This window comes from Hermetia illucens, chromosome 3 (genome assembly GCF_905115235.1).
Source record: "Hermetia illucens chromosome 3, iHerIll2.2.curated.20191125, whole genome shotgun sequence".
Taxonomy (NCBI): domain Eukaryota; kingdom Metazoa; phylum Arthropoda; class Insecta; order Diptera; family Stratiomyidae; genus Hermetia; species Hermetia illucens.
The window spans coordinates 46029914-46053706 of record NC_051851.1 but is presented as its reverse complement, the minus strand read 5'-3'; the positions used below and the strand labels follow the sequence as shown (position 1 = coordinate 46053706).

Here is a 23793-nt window from a genome sequence, read left to right as displayed (position 1 = left end):
TGCTGGTGGTGAACTCCAAACTTGGATATGCAACTACCTTAAGACTAAAGGCAGCCACTGTGCTACTATATGAGAGTAGTACATGGAAAACACAGTCGTTGTTACTCAAAAGCTTAATGAGAAAACGAAAGTGACAGTAGTCACATATTAAGGAAGGGTGATAACTCCATTACGGGATATGCCATGTAATGGAATAAACAGGAATGCAAGCCTCCCAGTAAATATTGAATGGAGTTAGAGAACATTGCTACTAACCGGCCGCGGTGGGAGGCGTAAGTGGTGGTAGGCCGTCAAGGCTTTTATCTCAGTTTCAGTTATGTTCGAAATTTTAAGGCACATTCCGGTGAAATCCGAGTCCCCATTGTCGAGCGGAATACAATAAAGGCCGGAACCAAATTTTAGAATTATTTAGCGGAGTGAATTAGAAGTGCGTACCCCCGGGCCCTTCGGTGGAATTACATTTAAATAGGGCAACCTAGAACGGTCAAGTGTCATCTATTTTCCAAACTGATATATAGCTCTGCTCTCTTCTTTGACAGTGGCTAATTCCCCCAGCATCGAATAAAGAAGATATGAATCAAAAGTAAATATACATAGGTCGGGCGAATATTTTAACATTTTTAGAAACAAGTTTAACATGATCAGGTCTCAGTACTAAATATTTTTTTTCAAACCGCAGTTTGTCTTTGAGGTTGAATTTTTAAAATTTTGGGAAGGAATCAAATTATTACTAGCAACAGATATTTATTAGACCTAATGCGAAATTATCTTGATTAAAATATTTCATCGAAAAGGCTTCTCTGCACTTCAATTCAAGGCTACGATAATATTGTCGACTTAGATTAAATTAAACATCAATCCTTGTTTCAGTTAGGTTGTATCTTAGTAATTGAATATTAATTTCTAGTGGATCCACAATGTCTTATTCTCCTTTTGCTTGCTTCTATGACAAAGAAAAAAATCCTAATTAGATTAATGACGTCCAAGCTTTCATGCAAGCTGTCTGACACTTATCCTTCAAAGGAAGACTTTCTTCGAATAAAATCCCATTAAATCTTCATTTGCTTGGTAGTAGCGTGAATATGGAATCCCTTGAATTATCCTGCTGAAATTGGTTGTCGTCTTCTGTTTCTAAATTTAGACTTCAGTTAGTATGCACAGCAGTAGTCTAATAGAGAAAATCATGATCTTCAGGAAAAGACCAGGAGGAAGAGGAATTTATCTGTAGCTCGTTAAAGTAATGTACCATAAGATATTATCAATGGAGGACAAGGCATGGCAGAATGCTTTCGAAATGTCGGTCGTTCTCATCTTTAATGTTTGCAATGTGAATATAACAGTATTACCGGTTGACTTCCTTGGAGACAGTTTCTCCTTCATGAGAAATGAACAGATCATAGATTAGACTCTCTCTATTCATCACCGACTATAATAATGTTAAATGGATGCTGTACGCTATCATGTTCGCCTGTAGACGATGATACTACTCGCTTTTTCATGGCCAGTAGAAAAAGTCGTGCGGAAGTATTATAGTTGAATCGTTAGCATTCCTTTGGCGAGGTGATTCACATTAAAATCTAAGATTCTTACTACCTCTAGGAGAATATGTTAATGACCCTGTTCGTCAACCTAGCATAGTTAACCAACATTTCGGTTTCGCTGAGCACTAGGGGGATTCTTTATCTTTAAATTGAAGCACACTGAAATATTTGCTAATATATCTGTTTTACTTGCTAAGATATCTTAAACTTTTTTCTTAGCAAAAAACGCCCGTTCTGATAGTAGTAGGATTACTTTTCAAAAACAACACATACCCTTGTATGAGTGTTCCACCGAACAACTGTTGAAGGACGATTCCGATTTCACTGTTTGCTTCCTCTCAAAACTAAATTTCTCACATTTTTCTCATATTACATACCTTATTCTACCTTTAACCAAATAGCAAAGGTAGGGTAAAAAGTTGCTTGTGTTTTGCAGTTCTGCTACGGAGGTTTCAAGTCCTGGTATGTCGTTCGCTGAAGTGTAATCAAATTTCGGTTTCCCAAAAACCACAAGAATTACCCGATGAAAGCCCCTAGGGAAACCATCAGTCCCTTTTCACCATTATCCTTGTGAAAAGTTTTGAACTTACCCATTTCTGATTGAAAAACTTTCCATTGGAAAAAATAATACTACCAGAAAGGTTGAAGGAAACTTACTACGACCTTGAACTAACCCAAACACTATTGATCCTATTGGTCGTGTATTCCAAGTTTTATAACATTTATAAGTTCGAACTTCATATAAATCGCATCGAATATTAACCATTTAGAGGACAGGAAAGTTGATAATTAAGGTGGGTCGGGCCAATATTTTTCCTATTCATTTTCAACCCCAAGATTTCGGTAAGAATGGAGACCTGAAAATTTCTGCCATTCAGCTATGAGTAAAGGTAGATTTTGTATATTCATTAGTTTCATATCAAATTGTAGATAAATCTTCGGAGACCTTACCTTGACATTTTTAAAATAACACTTTGCTTACTATGTTAATTCGAATTCTAAGATACTAGGTAGTGCTAATATTTACAACTTGTAAATGTGCACACGTGTATGTTAGTATCCTGAAATGTATTCTAAACAATCTTTTAGGTTTATAACTTTCAAATCGATAAGATCGAGTATAGTTCGTCGAACAGAGAGGAACTGGCAAAGTTGAATTTATTATTTCTTATGGGGTAAGCATAGGAACATACATTTACAGGGTGACTCACTGATGCAATGACCAATAGTGCGAACAAGTTGGCTTAGCTTAGAGGAGGTCAGGTGCACATGAGGTTAATATTTAAATACCCAGCTCAGTCGCGGCTCATATCTGGCTAATGGCAGAGGGATTTGTATTGTGATTAAATGTCGGATACCAGCCGACTCAGCTGCAATTGGGTACCTGAATCAAATTAGAGTAATAATCACGGACAAGCGCAATGCCGAACACATTGCGTCCTACAATGTACTGTATTCCTTTAGTGTACCGTTATGGTTTTAAATAAAGTGCTCCAAACGACTTCAAGGCTCAATTAAATGCTGTCCGTCACACGCATTCGGAGACTGTAACAGCGATTGACACCAAATTTGGTGGAAAGGTTGGAACTATGAACGCTCACGTATTCAGTGAGTTACATTCTTTTACGACGAATTTAAGGGGAAGTCCCCTTACATGCAAAAGGGGGGTATACATTTTTTTTTCACCAAATACAGGCATGTGGGATATCTGGTCCTAGTTTTGACATTTGTTGAAAAGGCGGGGAGCTCGGGGGCCGAAAGTGTTCATTTATTCAACGGGTTCATTCTCAGAAACTGCCCAATCGAAGACTCTGAAAAAAAATCAAGAGGCTGCAACTGTATGCTGGCTAGGCTCCCAAAAACCTTTCATACCGATATCCCTTCAAATAAAGTTAACAATAGTAATTGGCTTCAAAACCTCCCTTAAATTCATCCTAGCACCACGAAATTCAGCAGTGTAGGCTATAATATAGAGATTGGTCCTACCGAGTTTGGTGGAAATCCGACTATAACTAACAAAGTCATAATAGGTCAAAATTGTCACTTCTTTGGAAATTCAAGATTTTGAAAGCGAAAGATTTCGAAAGTGAATATTCTCACATAATATATGCATATATTACGTGTTACGTACTAATGGGACAAATTCACACTCAAATGTCTTTATAAAAAAAATACACAAAACATTTCATACCTGAAGCGTCCAGCTTCCGGTTTCTCGATTTGTTTTTGCATGAGCGCACAAGCCGGAATCTCACCGACTGTAACCTCACAAATCCGTTGGGCTGTTCAAAATTTATCTGTGAAGATTAATTACCTGTCAATGCTTTGCGCGATGTTAATTCCAGTAACTTCCCTTCTATGTCATTGTTCAGCTTTGGTTTTTCTTAGTCAATGGTGCATCCATTTCGCCTTTGCAACTACTGCCTTCTACGCTGCATCCGATATCACCGTACAGTTTACCAGATTTTCCGCTTTTAAACGAAATTTTAGCTGAGCCTCGAGGTTTAGTATCCTTGACCTTTCAAATCGGGGCAAAGTGAGGAAAATGAGTTTTGCATCCTCTTACAGTTTCCATTGTATAAAGATACTTTCCGTATCCACTGTCCCTACTTAAGAACTGGATCAATCCATAATTCTTCTCGCCTCAATTTGGCATAATCCACCTTAATATGTTTGGGATAACGCCCACTGGAAGCAACACGACAAATCAGCTAACGCCCACTTGGAGCGGCACGACAGAATGTCGCCTAGTTTACCATATTTGCAAGATATACATACGGAAAACACTATTATTTACTTATGACTGGTGTAGTCATATGTCTGCGGGTGCCTCAGATAAAGGATAGACAGTCCATATTTCAGATGTCAGGCGGACAAATGCCTGTGTCCGTATCAGGCAAATATCTGTCCAGTATAAATGACTGTTTTAGACAAACCTCCATGTCAGGCAAACATAGGTGTTGGTGTCAGGCAAATGATTGCATCTACTTCAGACAATCTTGTTCTAAATCAGACAAATGTCTGTGCCCGTCTCACACCAATGGCTGCGTCAGAAATTCTTTTCTGCATCGCCAAATGAGTGTGTCTTTTCCACACATCAGACAGACATCAATCAGGCAAATGTTCTAGCATGCGTCAGACATCACACAGACAAATTTCTGTGCCTGCGACAGACAGGCAAGCGTCTGCTTCAAGCAGTCTGTTTCTGATTTAGACGAATCCCTGGGTGTGGCTTAGATAGACATCTGTCTGATGTGGATGTCGAAACTATCGCCCATAGCAATCGATGGCATATAATAAGAGGCGACCTTTTCCTTTTACTGTCGACATTACCGGCTTTTAGGGGACCATCCATGGATCAGAATCAACCTTATCACAAAGTCGCTTCAAGCAAACGTTTTAACTTTTCAAAATTCAGAGAATACACATTTTGGCATGGAAACATTATTAAATACATATGTTGGGACAACTGTGCTGCCTTATATACAATCGTTCCAGCGAACTCTGTATTCAACCATCAATACCGGTGTGTCCTCATTAAGTCATTTGGATGGTGAACATATTTCTGATCTTTTCAGAGTAAGATTTCCTGGATTGTGTCTCTTATCAATCCTGATATGACCTGGCGCTCAATATGCCAATATAGATAACTATAATTCACGACTGAGTCTAGTTATACAAGCCTAAACCTATTTACATTTCCAACTTTAGCTAGACTGATGTTTAGGTAGGAGAAGACAAAAAATCCCCTCCACTCCACTGCCCAGGCATTAGAGTCACCGGCAATAATCTTGGAGTTTTGCTATTTTGTGTCTCTGTGTCTCTGCACACATCTCGGCCTTTCCATTTACGTCGGTTTCCCAAACGCGTTAACAGAGATTCCTGCATTGTCCAAAGACAATATCAATATCCATTTAATTTCCATAAACCTTCTGCGATAGCAGACCCTGAACGCCTCAACAGTGGTAAGGTATTCAAGACTATGTTGTAGGTAAGCGATTGGTATCATCCATTACATAGTTGTAAGAGAATTCATGATTTCTCGGTATAGAAGACAATGAAGGTTCTTACTGCAGTCCTCCAATAAAAGACCTTTCTTCTCACATCTTCGACATAGTTTCGATCTATTCGGGGTGATAGTATTCGAAACTGAGGCATTTAAACCCTGCTTTAGCAGTATTTGACGGGATAGTCTAGAAAGAAATCACCCAATGCGAACTTTACCCACAGATAGTGGTTTCTTCGTAGATGACACAAACATAGGCAGGGTCGCTGGCTGCATGCAATGTGATTGCTTTCTGAGCGCTTGCAAGTTCTCTTCCTGGTGGTGACCTGGTGGAAACCTTTCTATTCTATCACAGCCAATGGTTGACTTAACCGAACTCTGACTAGCTTGCCAAATGCAACATTTACGCGTATTGACTCAGAATTTGTTAGAAGCGATTGTCAACCCACAGGCATGCAACCAATGATATCATTCTACGTTGCCCTCAAGGGGGTCTCCAGATGTGCAACAGAGGGTGTTAATTATCTATTCGCCGTTGTAAAAAAATTAACGGGAGCGTCTACCAAATGGAACATGGCTTAAAAAAAAGCGAAATAATGAATATAGCGTTTAGCATTTCGCTTATTTATGCAGATATCGCAACGGGATGTATTTTGGGGCCTTGATTTCATATAGATGCATCACTGTGATTTTTTTCAAATTTTCGGTTGGGTAGGTTCTCAGATCGATTCACATTTTGAGTCCTCATTCCCAAATGTTTCAGTCAATATCAGAAATAAGATCAGTTTCGGAAAGTAATCCAGATGACCATATTGCGTGGAAAATATGTACACCCTCCTTTCGTATGTATGGGGAGTCCCTACTCCAAACATAAAATGGCGCCTTTGCATGTGAAGGGGCACAGATACGACACGTTTTCACCAAATTTAATGAGAATCAGTTTTGTCGTTTCTGAGTAAATCGGATGTGGCAGACTGATAGACAGACAGACAGACCCTGAGTCGATTTTAAACAGGTTTTGTTTCATTCATTTTCACAGAAAATTGTAATGATTTGGAAGATCGAGGACCGATTTCACTAAGGCCAGAATTATCACAAAAACCTAAAGAATTTAGCCGTGAAGCTCGACCCATAAAATTGCAATTCAACTGAAATACCCCGTTGACATGTGCTTGCTTGCCTTGGGGTCAGCCGGGGTCTGGAATGCTGGTGAGGGGATCATTCGTTGGTCCGGTGCAGAACAACAAAACCTAAACACATATCGCTTGAAATTAAATGCAATGGACGCTCTTATCATCGTGTGCTGGAGAGCCGGAAAACTGGAGATCTAAGCCCCGCGATTAAGGATGAAAGTTCACGATAGAATGCATGCCGCAGATCTTTAGGAGGCGCAGCCATAAAATGGAGGCTGCCCCTTAATTTTGTGTTAATTCTTCCACAGTTAGGAAATAAATCCTCAAAAAAAGATTTGGGTAGCCGAATTCATAACAATTTGTAAGCAGGGTGAGCATACCTGGCAGGACAGTGCAGAACCGGAGGAAATGACTGTTCAAGAGGTGATAATTGTGAAGTGGCAAGAAGCGATTGATAACAAGAACTTGAGACCATTTAGAACAGAGGTAGCAACAAGTGTACGCTGGACGGTGAGGAATCTAACGACAGTGTACTGCCCTTTTAGTGACTTGAAAGCAATGGTCCACCAACTTATAAAATCAATGAGCGCAACACTTACGAGGATTTTTAGAAGCGAGTATTATAGTTGGAGTGGAGGAAGAAACATAACACGGGCGCAGGAAGTGAAAGTAATTGGTAGAGATGGATAAGAGTTTTTGGATAATTAATGTGACGAAAGCGAAGTGATAGATAGAAGAAGAAATTGAAAAGTAAAGAGAATACAGTGAGTGTTACGGCGGAGAAAAATCTGACTTTCGAGCAAGTATGACAAGGTTATGGAAGAGTAGTAAAAGCAAAGGAAACAATTAATTTGGAGGAGTCAGACCAAAGAGGAAGCTGGGAAGATTTAACGGCCAAAAGTTGCATAGCTTAGATTTATGCAGCACGAGGACAGGATCTTCTGCAAGTGGGTAGATACGTGTTCAATGTTTTGGAAAATAAAGGTCGTGGAGTCGTACAAATGTTGATGATTATGTTACGAGCAACGACACGGGGCATCTTTTTGAACCATCATGAAAAAGTAAGCAGTGAGAATGTGGATGTCACCGAAACTATAGCGAAGGTTAAACGGCGGTTTTATTGGACTAGCGCTTAGAATCGTATTGCATAAGATTATGTCAACAACATGACTTAGTATCAGGGCCGAAGAGTCGAGGACGGAAGTACATGCTCCTATATGAGATTGGAACTACATTCGGAAGGATATAGTTGAGATAAAGCCGTAATCAAAGAACAGTAAGAAAACATTGCACTCTTCAAGTAATAGGAGACAAGCAAGATTTGATGGCAAGAAGGGAAAAACACTAAAGTTGCAATCGAAATTGGAACTACATCGTTGATAAACTACGGAATTTAATTATGATGTTAACTAAATTAGACGAAGTCGACAAAGCCGGACGAAAATAAAATTGGAGTACCTGGAGAAATGGGCACGATTCGGAACATCAGGCTTATAGCGATGATTCTTGTTCGGGACGAACAAGTTTAGGCGGTGGCCAGTGTGATCACTTTGGGAAAAATATCTATGATGCCAATTTAAATTACAATTACGACAATTAGCCAGGACACCAAAATTATATAACAATAGGGGGAATATTTGGTTAGGATAATTGTTAACAGATGACTTTCATGCTAGCAAGGAGATCTTGTCAAAGGCGCAAAGTAATTTTGCTTCGTATGCCTTTCTGGAATGTTCCGCGGGGTATAAAAGGTTTGCCCCCGGAGTCAGTCTAGTTCTGGAGTTATTACCAGTTGAAGGTTTTATTCTATAATTAATTATGTAGTATGTTTGTATAATTTAGTGTCAAATAAACGCTTATATTAAAGTTTTAGATCGGGTTTTTTACTAGTGCTACCCAAATCTGTGATACGAGCCTACGTAAAGCAAGTAACGTAACAAGTGACGAGTCTATGTAAAGCAAGAACGCTACCTTTACAGAAAACTTTGAGCAGGTTTGTTTTTGCGCCACTGTACGTTGAATATACTCGATATTCAAATCGATGTTGTGCTGACATTTTATATTGTGGGGAGTAATACTTTGACACTAAAGCAACGACTTTGGCTTGCTATCACTTTGTTAGTAATATAATGATTTCCACTAACCTTTCCAGTATGACGCTTCCTGTTAAATTCTATCTTACTTATGGATCAAGGATGAACTTAAGGGGGGTTTGCAGTAAATTTTCAAAATATAATAATATACCATTATTGATTTCATTTGAACAGATATTGTAATGGGGAGTATCTTGAGTTGATACCTAGGCCTCAAGATACTCCCCATTAGAGATGTGCACGGACCACCATAATGTTTTCAGACTTTATTTTGTGAATTTCTGAGAACAGGTCCTTGAAATAATTGCCCCGTTTCGGACCCCCGCACTCCTTTGACACCAAAATCAAAACTAATATCTGCTTTAAAAATACACATCGAGACGTTCCATATAATACCGCCTGTGGCTATATTCATCAGTACAGCCCCCTTTTGCATGTCCACAGACCCCCATGAACTCGACGTAGAACGACGTTACTCACCGCATGCAAGACAATTTACAATTTCCACCTTTCCATCAAATTTGCTGTCAATAGGATTAACCGTGTCTCAGCGAATGCGTATGACAGAAAGACACACAAACAGTCGGATAGCCAGTAAACCGATTTTAAAAATAAAAGGAAGCAGGTCACAAGTTACGAAAGTGAGACTTCTCTTTCCTGAGAGCTCCAAGCCTCAATTCATTTTAACTGCTATATTATCGATTTATCAATACTTTAAATGATTTTATCGTCTTGGGCCCTTCTCACTATGCCCACTCACTAACTATCGATCCACCTCTACGTTTCGACAAAGAGCGAGGTCTTGTAGTGTGATTTTGGTCTACGTTTGCTGTTTCATATCAGCAGATGCATTATTAATAGAGTGTTAACAATAATAGTCTGTTGCGCCAACGACTATTATTGCCTCAGGGCCTTGAGGTTTGTTAGGGAACTTCATTCATCGGGACACTACAATACACTACAGGGGGCCATGTGGTCAGCATTGCGTTCACCAGAGCATATTATCCTGATTTGACTTAGGTACTCATTCACAGCTGGATCGATTGGTATCCGATATTCAGTCACAGTAACAAATCTCCTGGCATCAGTCAGATTCTAACAACCTTCCGCTACGACAGCCCAGCGCTCTAATCACTTGAGCCGGTTAATAGACTGTTGGTCTCAGCGAACATTAAAAATGAGAGTTCTTTTTGCAGTTCTATTTGGTGTATCAGTTAATTTAGTTTTTGTCAAAATCCTGTTATAATATTTTTCCGGCAAATATAGGTATTTCCTTTTTATTCTCACCGCCTTCAAAACTTTGTTTCAACTCTTTCATAGTGAGTGAAACTTGGCGAATTCGTTGTAGCGCATTACTTTAAGCATCCGCAACTAGAGATGCACACAGAGATAGATCATTAACAACTAAAATATCCATCGATGCACTGTTCGCTCGTTAAAGACCAAACACAAGAAACAAGTAACATCCAGACCAACTTTTGTCCAAGCTGGCCAAAGATCAGAGAAAGCCCAACAGAAAACATCAGTGGCATTTTTATCGAACAAGTCTCACACACACTCTCTCCAAAATCCACCAAACAGCATCTGAACAGCTGTTTCACAGCCATCATGAATGCATTACTGCATTAATGCACCCTTCGTATTCATGAGACGTACCGCTATACAAGATGAATTTCATAGCAGACTGCATGGGCACGCTTATGGCCGGGCGTTGCGATTTTTAGGGGAAACAACAACGAAAAAGTTAATGATAATTTTTAGATATCTGGAAATTTCCGTATTATTTTAATGTTTAGAGAGTTCTGTGATAAAAATTTCAAAAGAGAATTAAAATTATTACTAATGGTATAAAGAAATATTCAAAATAAGTTGATTTTTTCGTGTAACGTGAAATCAAAATTGGGATTACCAATTTGAAAAGAGGATAATGGAGGTCCTTAAAGATGCTTGATAGAATTCTGTAAATAGCAAATGGATCGTCAGCTTATTACTAGATAAAAGGGGAAGCAACCCTGTAGAACACTGGATATTACAAAATTTTCAAATTATTTTTATTTTCTGCATTTTGAATAGTTGATTTCAAACTCTATCACTATAAGTAATCTACAATATGATTTATGTAGATTGCTAATGCAATGGGAGGAAGATTGATTTTTTTTAAATTGTTAATGAAAACAACATTACATTCAACATATGTAAAGTAGTTCGATTTCTGCAAGCTTTAAATAGGTTGCATAAAAAAGATCCTTCCTCCTCCATTTTCGAAAAAAAAAACACAAAACAAACAAGCTCCATCAATATCCGGTAAATATGGTTCCTTCTCCGTGAACTAAGTTCATAATATATCATAAAGTGCTATCAACCTGCTATATCGCTTAGGAAAAAGCTCTTTTAACATTCGCAGCGAATCACCCGGTATACCCACATGAATTCCCTGAATAGGCAAGGATTTACCACAATTATAGAGCTACGGCTACACGTGCGAATCAGGGACCTTGAACGCTTTCTACATGATTATTGAGGTACATTTCATGACATGCTTCTGTTGTGATTGAAGAAAAGGGGACATATTGAACGCATATTTTAAAGACAATAAAATTGATGTAAAAAATAAGTTAATCGCTGAATTTTATATATCTACCTTGCGTTGTCAGATCTCCGGGAACGTTTTGCAGTTAAAACAAAACATCGTTTCCTGAAAAAAAGATAATTCTCCAAGTGGGAGGATTTGCCCTTGAGATTATATTGAATCAAGATGAATATCTTTTTCTACAAAATGCCCAACTAATATGTAAGCATACAGTATATTACGGTTGAGGAAACTACACTGGGCGAACATACAAGGAGTGGAACTGTCCAAGGTTCTCAAAGGAAGCTATGAACTAAAGCGTTCGCAACATTGCTTAAGCCCCACCAAAAAGAGCCTCCGAATTATAATAGGAATAATAATATGTCACTGCAGGCTAAAATACTACCTAGAGAGGCTAGGGTTATGCACGGGTCCTGTCTGCGAATTCTGTCAGAAAAGTTCAAAGAAGGTTCAGGCGCTTGGGAAAATATTTAATAAGAGATGCTAGGCTGAAACACCTAGAAGAAAATTCCTGTCCGTTATAGGCTTGTTTGATATATTATAGCTAATAGGTAAACTATAACTATTAAAGGAGCAGAGTAGTTTTTTTAGGACTCAGTGTAACTTCCTTTAATACCAGTATCTAAGAAATATTTAAAGAAATCAAAATTTGGAAATTAAAATTATTATCACGCATCAAAGTTTCTAAATGAAACCCGGATATCTACGTATTTATAGTCAGTTGGCAATCTCTATGGAAATTTGTATCTAAGCCTCTTAGATAAGAAAAGCGACACGTGCAAAGTTTACCATATATGCAAATTGTTACTGAACATACGCCAGCGACAAATTAATTTATTTGAAAAGTAGTTAGGTGGCTTCTTGGGATTCAGCGCGCTTAGGGGATCTGATATTAAATTTTCAAATGAGCCTACATCATAGTTCGCAGTTGTTCATTTATATTTTTCATTTTATAAATATGGCTAGATTTCATACGAATTGAAATGAAAAACAGATTTTTTTCATTCTCATCGATTTTGAAGAAATTCTAAATTGTTCTCCTAGCGATTGTTTTCTATTTGCTTATGAGGAGTTTACTCTGGGAAACATCCCCATTCTTCCAAGTTTAAGAAGAGTACTGTTTATGCTTCATAAAACAACCATTATCGCAGTAATATGGTCCTATATTCAAATATGTGCACTGTCTAACGTCATTGTATAGTAGCAGAGTGTTGATCTGCAACTTCTTACTTGCAACTTGTATGGTACTATAATCTGCAGTTAGTATTCAACTTCATTCTTATTGGTCGAATTATCGGACTCACATCTTTCGTGCAGAAGACCCTAGAGGCGTCCTCGACATCCACTTAAGGACGATTATGAAAATATCACTTTTCTAAAAATCTCAGCATACTTTCCACAATGGCAAATACACAGAAACCCCTCCCTGCAAGGTAATTAGCATGATTGAGGGGTTGCTACGTTACGGGCAACATACTTGAACTGCCTTCCTGGATAAAGAGGGTGCATTCAACAGCGTAAGTACCAAAGCCATCAAGGAGGCTCTAACCAAAATAGTATTGAAGGGGTGTTTTGTAGGCTAAGAACCAGGATAATCCAACCAGTGAAGGGAGGGTCGCCCTAGTGAGGCGTCATCATCCTGGTGATCTGATTGATAGTAATGGATGCAATTCTGCGGATATTGGATGGGACAAAGGCAGTAGTGCATGCCACTTATTTGGTATTATTCGTGCCAGGGATGTTTTCCTCCGTTATGAGGGAAATTATGAAAGGCGTGGAGAGGTTCACTATAAGTCCAACTAAAACGGAGCTGACGCTATTTACGACCTATCTCTAGCCGTGATTCGTTTCATCCTAACGGACGGTTCAATAGTGCGGTGGCAGACTCATAAGCTCGGATCTTGGATCGCGAAGCCCTACGGTCATAATAGCAACCCAGATGAAGTTCAGCGAAAAATTTGGTATTCCTAACAGAGTATTCCCTACTCAAGCCGAACTCGAAACTTTGCTGTGGGCTTTCGAATCAAGTCAGAGTTGAACTCCGGAGATGTGCTGCGAGGTTATATATTAAATTATATTTTTATCGACGGATCAAAGACAGTCTGTGGATTCGGGTCAAGAGTATTCTTGGATACATGCAGTGTATCCATATCGCGGTATTTTAAGCGGAGGTACTGGTTATACTGAAGGTCCTGACTTAAAGTCACCTTCCTCTGTGTTCTTAGTGATATGAACATAGAGCTGAATGGGAGAACTGACGGTAAGACTCTCTTGACTCGACCCTTGACAGTGCTTCGGTAGTCGGCGGTGGCCTCTCGCTGGCGACTTTGGAGGGTGGAATCTACTCACATTACTTGACAATCGCTAACTATTGATGGCAAGGCCTCACCACCTGCGCTAAGTCGAAGACGATCTGGCCCAATTTTAACTAGACTCGGTCGTTAGAAACTTTAGGATTGACGCATAGGAGAGGAGGTAAAAACCCTTAGGCACTTACCTTGCGATTGGCCAATTCTAACTAGACCCAGGCTGTGGATTTTTGGCAGACAATTCTTTTAGGATCTCAAGCAGTTTTCTGGTTGCAAGGTGAGGGAGCAGGCTTGATTCTGCTACTCTTTCCCTTCTCACAGCTCCGGTCTTATGAGTCTGTAGTTTCAAAACGGCGAACCACAGTTCTAATTGGGCCCCTCTGACCAACTTCTATCTGGGAATCTAATTTCCAAGTTGATTGCCTAGTGCTAGTGCCCCGAAAGTCATTCTATCCTTGAGAAAAGATTATATACAATAATATCAACCACCCGTTACAGTTTAGATAGATAAATATCGTATCGATTCCAATGTCAACAATTAATCGGTTCATGCTACATTTTGTACGTAGAAAAAGTAGATAAATAATACTTCTTTCCAGACTGCAATATATTTTGATTTATGACTCGTATAATCAATAAAGAAATTCGTTCGAATGAGCAATGTAATTTGTCCGAAAACCCTCCAGTTCAGTGTTTTGTAGTACAGAATAATACGATTGAATTTATAGACTAGACATATGACAATTTGGAAAGTTATCATGGGGTGAAGGTGCTGGTAGCTTTTTTTACTTTACTTTACATTCAATAAGGAAAGTACATGAATATTACCATATGAACCATGAGAACTGAAATCCGTAGACAGCAGGTTTATGATAATCTGTAATAATTATTATTAAATCAAAAAAGTACGCAGCTAACAATAACAATCTATACAAAAATATACGATCGTCGCCGCTTATTCTGCCTCACCTCCTGAAACCCAGGCATATAAAAGCCTAATGAGGAATATTTATTTCAGTTCTTTTTATAGTATCCCTGCCCAAGGACGAAGGAAGAAAGCATGTTTCGTCAAAAAACATCTAAAACGACATAAAGACAGGAGAATATTTTGGCGAGGCAAGGGTTTTTTTTGGTGGGTTGGCTAATAAACATGAGGAGGAGTGGCAACATGCGGCTGTCAAACGACAGAAGAAGTCATTGAAGGGAATCAGAGATACTCTCTCATAGTCTCCTGTGAGCACCCCTCTAAATACTAGGTACGAAGCGCTCTAAAGAAAATTTTACCTGAAAAAGGCAGGTTTTAAAAGACTTCATCGCATCCAGAAAAGAGCAAACTAGGTGAGGACCGAAAAAATTTGGAAGTTACACTACTCTCCTATAAATTAGCAACTGCAATTGGACATGAAAAATCCTTTTCATCTCTCTGTAAACATATGCCCGTATACAAATGGGTGGTGAGACAATGAAATAAACTGGAGTAAGTCTTTCTTTCGAAAAAACCTTGTTTACTATCAGCTAAAAGTATAAATCGGATTAAGTACCTAAAGTTGTTATAAATCTGGTGTAAATGGTTCTAAACTGTTATATGGTTTTAATCTACATTTCTGCAATCCCCCCCACTTCCTCACCTATGTGCGGCGGCTATAGTTAAAGTAATGATGTAAGTGGTTTGATGATGATGGAAAGGCAAAAGCAAAAGGGGAAGGCTACTCCAAAAAATTTAAAATTTAGCGAAACTCTCTGTGAGGATCCGCCGCGAATATTGGAGCCCCACGGAAGTGTCCCGTCTGAGCTAGCTACGCTTCGGAAGGTAGATTCGTAATTTTAAACACTTCAATCCCTCATGTATTATTTTTCAAAACATTCCCTAAGATCGATGCGGGGTTCTGCTCCGGAATCTGAAAAGCAGATAAAAAGCAGCTTCTTAAAATATTTGAATACTTTGATTAAGAAACGTTAGCTAAAAGTTGTATTTCGAAATTAATTTTTCGGAATACAACTTTTCTCGATATGCACAGAAGGAGCGATTAAAAGACAATTGAATAATACAGGAGAATAGCTTCACAGTGGATCTTGATCATTTCTCTCACGTTCGTAATTCTAGTACTGCCGATATCCCTATCTCGTCGGACTCAATGTTACCTGTATAACGTTTAGTTGGTTTTTGAAACCATAGTTATGTCGTAAGTGTGTTTTAGTTGGCGGAGAGCCTCTCAGGGCTCAACACGCATTGTATTTTACTCCCTCTTTACATCTAGGGCAGCAAAAATTGGATGCGTCCCTAGGTGGGACATTCACATAGAGCCAGTATTTAGGGTTAATCAAATCAACCTGCTATCGCCTGATGCTACTCAGTGTTCACTTACATGACCTTTGGAAATTTAATTCCTAAAAGTTTTGGGTTGGCGAGTTAGTTGTTGTTAGTTTCTAAAGAACCCAAAAGAACTTCTTAAAATACCAGCTTACCAGATGAGCTCGTGTCTCACACGAACTCATCTGATATGCTCTACGACAGCACCTAGTGCGCTGGGTTATATTGCTTTACCATGATCGGAAAAATAACAATAGCACGCTGTCGGACTACCAACGAAACACCTCCCTATTATCAGAGAACTAGCCTGGAACCGTCTGACACATTACTTCGGGCTACCCCTCCCGCTCTCCTGGCTTTGGGAGCCCTCAAGTCAGGGAATTCCTTTCACCAACGGGACGGGAGGGGAAGAAGGAAGTTGTTAGTTCAGGGAACCTCTTACTGTCCGATCCCTCCGCCGGTCGAGTTCAATCTTCTTCGCAATAAGAAGAGCCCGAACATAATGCGCAATACGATTCCAGCTGCTAGCGCTCTTCAGCATCTCACTGACAATGTAGTTTGGAGAAAACTCCCCTATGTCTGCATAAAGCTGCTGACGAAAGCCGTCCCACCTTTCATAAGAGAAAAAAGTGCGTTCAGCGTCGTCCGCCACTCCATTGCAGAACACACAATCAGGAGATCGCGCCTTCCCGATCTTGTGCATGTAGGACTGAAAACCTCCATGTCCACTTAGAAGTTGTGTAAGGAAGTAATCAATCTCACCGTGCGTTCTGTTCAACCACGGGTCTAATTTGTCGATGAGCCGCACAGTTCATCTGCCAATTGGCTCATTTTGTAAAGAAAGTTGCCACTCGGTAAAGGTGCGTTAACGTTCTTCACGAGCAACCACCTCTCTTAAGTCTCGCCCTTACGGCGGTAGATAGCTTTACGCTCCTTGGCAAGGAGGGCAATGGGATCACTCCCGCGATCACCTCCACAGCCAGTTCGGAGACGGTGCGATAAGCAGACGCTACTCGCAAAGCTCCCCGCCCCTGCACTTGAGAGGCGTTTACGATGCACTTCCTTGTCAAGGGCATCAGCCCATACCTCCGCAACATAGAACAGAACCGACTGCATTGCTCCCATAAGGAGACATCTCCTAGTTGATAAAGGACCCCCGACATTCGCCATTAGCCGACTCAAGGCCGCGACTCCAGCTTAAGCCCTGTCCGCTGCTGCTTTGATTTGCTCGAAGAAGCTCATCTTCGAGTCGATCACTAAACCAAGGTATTTAACCGCTAGTTTGACTCTATAGTCAACTCGCCGATCAATTTGGGACGCAGGGTCGGGATTCTCCTTCTGGTTAAGATGACTACTTCGGTTTTTTCCAGTGCGAGGCTGAAATCATGGACAGTCATCCATCCGCTTACCCGTCGCATTAATATGCCAAGTCTGCTTTGCGCCTGTTCAACAGTGCGAACGTCTCAAATCTAAAATTTACCACAATGTTGTCCGTCCTGTCACTCTCTATAGTTCTAAGTGTAGGCGACTATAGAAGACAATGAACTGCATGTTGCAGTAATGGAGACGAAGATGTTGCGTTTGACTAGTGGCGTGGCACGTTTTGATCGCATCTGAAATGAGGATATCCGCAATCGATATGGGGTTGCACTGATCATGGAAAACTTCGACAAAGGCGTTGCTATTATCTATGATGTGTAAAGCACCTTTTTGCTCCTATAATAATAATAATCGTTGACGCAACAATCTATATTAGATCAGGGCCTTGAAGTGTGTTAGAGCACTTCATTCAAAACGGTAGCCTTACATTACAGTACACTGTACGAGGCAATGTGGGCAGCATTGCGCTCGCCTGAGATTACCCTGATTTGATTCATTTCGCGACTTTCCGCACGACGGCCTTGTGCTCTAACTACTCAGCTAGCCGAACTTGCTCCTGTCTACGACAAATTCTGCTTTCTTTGATCTTATTTTCAGCTTCCGCTCCACTCAGCTTAACGTGCCCATTCCTGGGCACAGAGGGCCACATATGCTGCAATCTCGACGATGACAGAGGTTCCACTCAAGTGCTTTGGTGAGATTTTCCAAATAAGTTGATTCGAACACTCAGTGTTGTACTGTGTAAAATCTCCGATACATCGCACCAGGAAGACATGTTTACTAAGATCTTCATTGCCAAAACATTCTTGGGAAGAGCACTACATGTACATACATGTGTTGATTGATTTCAATGTATTAGAAGCTGTAGATTTTTGCCAGTCGAACCATGACGTGGTTGCTTAAACCGCTGTATCTTCCTTAGTTTCCTCTCAAATTTCGCAATAATATTCCTGAAAGGTTTCCCATTCAGAAAATCGAATAAAAAATAACAATGCAAAGTTTAAAACCGTTACCCCCAAAAACTATGTAAAATAGAGTTAAGAATGGAAGGGAGGGCATGAAGGACGCTGCCAGAAGCCTTGTTAGCGTAATGCTCTTAACAACTAAACTATTGTCTACTGCCTCTAGTTTCCTGTGTCAATTATGAATTGTTCCTTATATTCCTCGTTGCAACTCGATGGCTTGGCTTAACCTCGGACAAAATCTGCTTGTTGTCAAGGTGCGCACTGATCCTTAACAGCGAATATTAGGAGTTTAACATATAAAGGGGCAGCGAGTATATTATCTGTGTTGTATCCACTTGATTCTGTTCAGTCTGCTCCATATTTAGGGGAACGCAGGTAATATCGCCCTGAACAAACATAGAAGCATAGAAGTTCCTTCCTTCGACTGATATACAAGAGTTGACGGTGTATACTAGTCAAATTTTGGCATTCGAATTTGCCGCGTAGACCTCCAGTAGGATAGAGTCCCTGTGGATGGCCAGGGGTGCATTCCAGCAGATGATGGGACGGCACTGGTATGAATCTTATTTTTTCCCAACACGTAGCTCAAGAAATGCTAGGTGAGTCACTTTTCCTCGGACAGTTGTTAGAAACCCAGGTACTGAAGGTTTTAGTGTGGTCCCATACACCGGTTCAAGGATACACGAAAACTTTGATAATGACATGACCGCCAACATTTCCGTGCCTGGTTAAGACAAAGGCATACAAAAAGCTATCGGCAGGACACTTCTGTGAAGCTACTTTATTTACGCTTGACCTTCACAATCAACTTCGCCACTTCCTTGGGTTTTGGGATAGCTCTGCTATTTTACTTTTTAAATATTGGTACTTTCTTCTGTTTTTAAGGCATTTAAAGTCGAAATTATAGCTATTCGAAGTGGCCTTAGTCGAGAAATACCTACATTTCAACTTACGGAAATTTGCCATACTTTTAGAAGCCTTTCTGCTGAATTGAGAAAAATAAAAGGATGAACATATTATTATTCTTTAATCTCCATAAGCATATTGAAAACCCCACATGCACGCGCGTACTATGTATATTCTTCAATACTGGAAATATAACGAGCTCTGGTCAATATTCTATCTAATATTAAATATCAATCTACCATGATATCTTCATTACTCAGAAAAATATAAGAAATTCCCTGCGGGTGTGATATTTTCTGAAAATAATCCCTATTTCGCAAACTTTCTGGGTTTCCTGTTTATTTCAGCCTAAAAACAAATCCAATGTAAAGAAGTTATTTACCTCCAAATAGAATCATTGTAGGCGGTGCGTACTTTCGAGTATCCGCTCGAAACTTGAAACAGTATTTGATTACTACGTTTTTTCCATCATCCTCCGTAATAACTATAGATATATTTGCATCCTTCGTTGGAGCTATAATTCAGTCCGGGATAGGACTCCTCCCATGAGAAAAACTAATTATAGTCTCACTATATACAACGTAAACATGAACATAAATCTGATATTGATTTTCTCATTCACTTAGTCCTTCTCTTCTGTTTATTTGCAGGACCACCAACGAAATCAGTTGGACCAACACAGCCACCACGCTTCCTATCAAGAGGTCACACATATCGAGCGGTGGTAGGTGACACTTTGGCTCTACCATGCGAAGTTGAAAACTTAGGTAAGTACTTAATGGTATATTCGAAAGCTATAAAATACCCTTAATGGCATAATGTAGTGGAACGTATATGCTCATTCGATTAGATAGTGGAACAATTTGAATTGGAAATTTTCGACCATTTCAAATTTATACAAAGTAAGAAGCGGAGAACTTCGTCTTGGTTGTTGGAGGGCCTCAATTGTTAGTGTTGTTGTTATAGAAAGGATATATGGTCAAGTATACTTGAGCTGAAGTGGTTTTGTAAACGTTATTCAAATCACTAAAGCTAGTTACTTTATTAAGTCTATTGAACTGGGGAATAATTATTTAATAAACGAATAGCAGTAAAATACCAATAAGAAACACCCTCTATAATAAATTCACGTACATAAAAATCACCAGGCAATTGCCTGCAAAAGTTAATTAAGTACACGCTTTATAATCGTCTGATTCATCAAAAATTTGTTAATAAAGTAGGCATTTAAAACCCACGACCAGAGCATCCCCTTTCTCCGGGAAAAAATCTTGTTTCTAGCTTTAACTTCTCCAACAAAAATGGTTTAAAAGTATTCTATCATTTTTTGCAATCAAGAAGTTTTGAACAATTAATAAAGATGGCCACTGGGAGAACCTATCAACTTCATTCTTTTAAATTTGGCGAAAAAGAATATTCGGTATTTGACTAAGAAGAATTCCAGGCAAATCTTATATTTCGGGAACCAGTCTTCCTTTCTTCAGTGCATTGTATTCTCAGGTACAAGAATGATTTGGAAGATATTCATATAATATCGATAACATTTTATTATCCGCCGTTTAATCTAAGATATTTTAAGAATTTCCTTTGTTTGGTTGTTCCTTTGTCGCTGTTATTATCTAAGTTTTTGTTGACTTTCTTTCGACTGAACTTTTGATAAGTACAGACTCTTATATATCAGGAGTTTGCTAAGATAATTTAATTGTCTTATAAACCCGACTCCGGTCTATCTTTTTCATATTGGGTCTTTTGTGGATTGTAGTTGTGTTTTGAGCGAAAATCGTGTGCCAATTGTCACCACCATTTCCTGTGAAAGATTTTTGTCTCGACTCAATTGGCATATCTTTACTTTTAGACAAAGTTGGCCATTGTAGCCCTTCTGTAAAACAAAGCTCTCTTTTGATTATATTGATGATTATGTCCTTCTGTAATTTGTTCTTTGTATACTTGCCTGTAGTCCAGTTTTTTCTTTCTGCCTGCTCTTTTTGTTTAATGGGACTGTCACCATTCTGTGGAAATCAAATTGTATGCTTCCATTTGGTGGAAACAATGTTTTGAATTGTAATTGTATGGAATGGTTTATTCTAAGTATCCTTTTCGACATTTCTAACTCCCTGGATGATCTTTAGGTTCGGGAAAGAAAGTTCTAATTTTTCCGTTTAACTTTTCAACAGCCCCGTCTGTTTTGTCGTTTTGTGTTTAATCGCTAACATATCATCTAAATAGCCTATCCAAAATTTTGGACCTATTTGCCAGTGCGAACTCGTTTTTAAGGTTTTGTGTAAACACAAAACCTTATTAAAATCGGTTTACTGTCTGTCTGTCCGTCTGTCTGTCTGTCTGTCTGTCGGTCACACGCATTTTTCTCGGAGACGGTGATAGCGATTGACACCAAATTTGGTAGAAAGGTGGAAACTGTGAACGCTCACGCATACAGTGAATTACATCCTTTTATGTCGAATTTAAGGGGGGGTCCCCATACATGCAAAAGGGGGGTGTAAAATTTTTTACATCAAATATAATCATGTGGGATATCAAATTAAAGGTCTCGATTAGTACTTTTCAAAGCCGATCTTAGTTTTGACATTGGTTGGAAGGGTGGGGAGCGCGGGGGGTTGAAAGTGATCACTTCTTTAAGGGGCCATTCTCAGAAACTACCAAACCGAAAAATCTGAAAAAAATCAGGAGGCTGCAACTATATGGTGCCTGGGCTCCGAAATACCTTCCATGCCGATATCTGTTTAAATAAAGTTAATAATAGTATATTACTACAATTTTTTGTAATTGGTTAGAAACCCCCCTTAAGTTTATCCTAGTACCATGAAATTGCGGTAATATAGGCTATAATATAGAGCATGATCCTACCAAGTTTGGTGGAAATTGCACTATTACTAACAAAGTTATAATACCTCAAATTTGTTGCGTCTTTGAAAATTGAAGACTATGAATGTCAATATCACCCGAAAATGGATACTCTCACATAATATATGGATATATTACGTGTTACGTACTAAGAAATACACAAAACCTTTCGTACCTGAAGCGTCCAGCTTCCGGTTTCCCGACTTGTTTAGATTTTCCACGAGTATTTCATAAAAGAATGCCAGAATAGATTGCTCATTACTGCCCCTGTTGCCGTTTTGTAGAACCTATTCCTGAAGGTAAAGTAGGACCCGCACAAAGTTGTTGTGCCAATATAGGTGTTAATACACCTCCCAAGAAGGTGCTTCAGATTAGTGATTTGTATCCATTATGGGTCTCTATTTCGTGAAAAATATGTTTGTCTAACTTTTTCTTCACTTACTTATAATACTTACCATTATTTGACGGTTTATTATTTTGTAGAGAAGAGCGATCGGCTCTTTACGGTCGAACAAAGTTAAATCTGCTGAGCTGTAAACTCTGGTATCGCAGGCCAGATTAAATATTGCCAAAATATCTTCACATAAAAGGTGGTACGTTCTATCCTAAATACATACCAAATTATATCTTGTGATCAAAAGGCTGGAATGTGCTGGCGCTACTTCCTTTGCAGATTCTTGAAATCTAGCTGTTTTTCAAATGGGATTGAAAATCCACATTTCTTTACGAGTTTAGGGAGTTTACAAAATGTGTTCATTCTTCACGGTGCTCAGCCATTTCTTTTAAACTCATGCCAGATGCTGATGATGTTTCGCTTCCAAATTTGCTTGTTGGCCAATTCGTACTATGTACATCCTGCGAATTCCGCCAAAGTAATCATTTGATGACTTCGCTTGTGTTACTTTCATAAAATACAATATGTTCAAGCCACTTAGATATAGAGAGATCTGAAATTGTGTTCGTGACTTAATTTTAATGAATCAACAGCCACATGTTTCGGTTCGTGGTTATTGATGATGACAAAATATCAGGAAGATGTCAGCAGTTGGTAGATGACTTTGGCTTAAGTTTAGTTGCTATCGTGAGGTTTGCGAGCCGAATAAAGGGCTAATGTTACACAAATATTATTTGTATCTACTTTCGCACTTAGACACGGTGGTTTCAATCTCCAGATGTTCCGTAAGGGGACAAATGTAAAGTAAGCTTTCGAAATTGTTGACTTGGTGACTTGATTTTTACCACCTTCTGCTACTTTGCTAGGTGGTTTGCCTATTATTAAATGTAATGGGTTATGGATTCGGAGTTTCTTAGTTTTGCTACCTTTACATTTTCTCTTCTCTCTTCTCTGCTTCCAACATTTACTTCGCATATCAGTAAAATTAAGGTCGTCAAGCATTTTCATTGCAAACGTCTTTCCTGTGATTCTGTGCTTTCCCCATAACCATATTTAGGACTAGAATAAATGAGTGCTCTTTTTCCTGGCGTTAATTTGAATATCGGCCACACCCTGTAGAGCTACTATAAGATCGGACTAATTACGAAATAATGGAAAAGGATTACTGGTTGGAAACTCCCCCACTGGTTGACCTTATACTCCTCTGCTCGTAATATCTTCCATTTTAGCCCGGCAGTATAAATGCTAATCCAAATACCGCCCCCTTCCTTGAAATAGTTCCTGGCGGCATTAACCATGATAC

The 23793-nt window shown here is 39.2% G+C and overlaps 1 protein-coding gene across 1 annotated transcript in view; it reads left to right on the top strand.

Annotated features, from left to right (window-relative positions):
• The window catches only part of LOC119652701 (neural cell adhesion molecule 1), a 351966-nt gene that overhangs the window by 225167 nt on the left and 103006 nt on the right, over positions 1-23793 (top strand). Inside the window, exon 4 of the mRNA XM_038056983.1 lies at positions 19885-20001. Within this exon, the coding sequence (XP_037912911.1) occupies positions 19885-20001 (117 nt within the window). The remainder of the gene's footprint in view (positions 1-19884; positions 20002-23793) is intronic.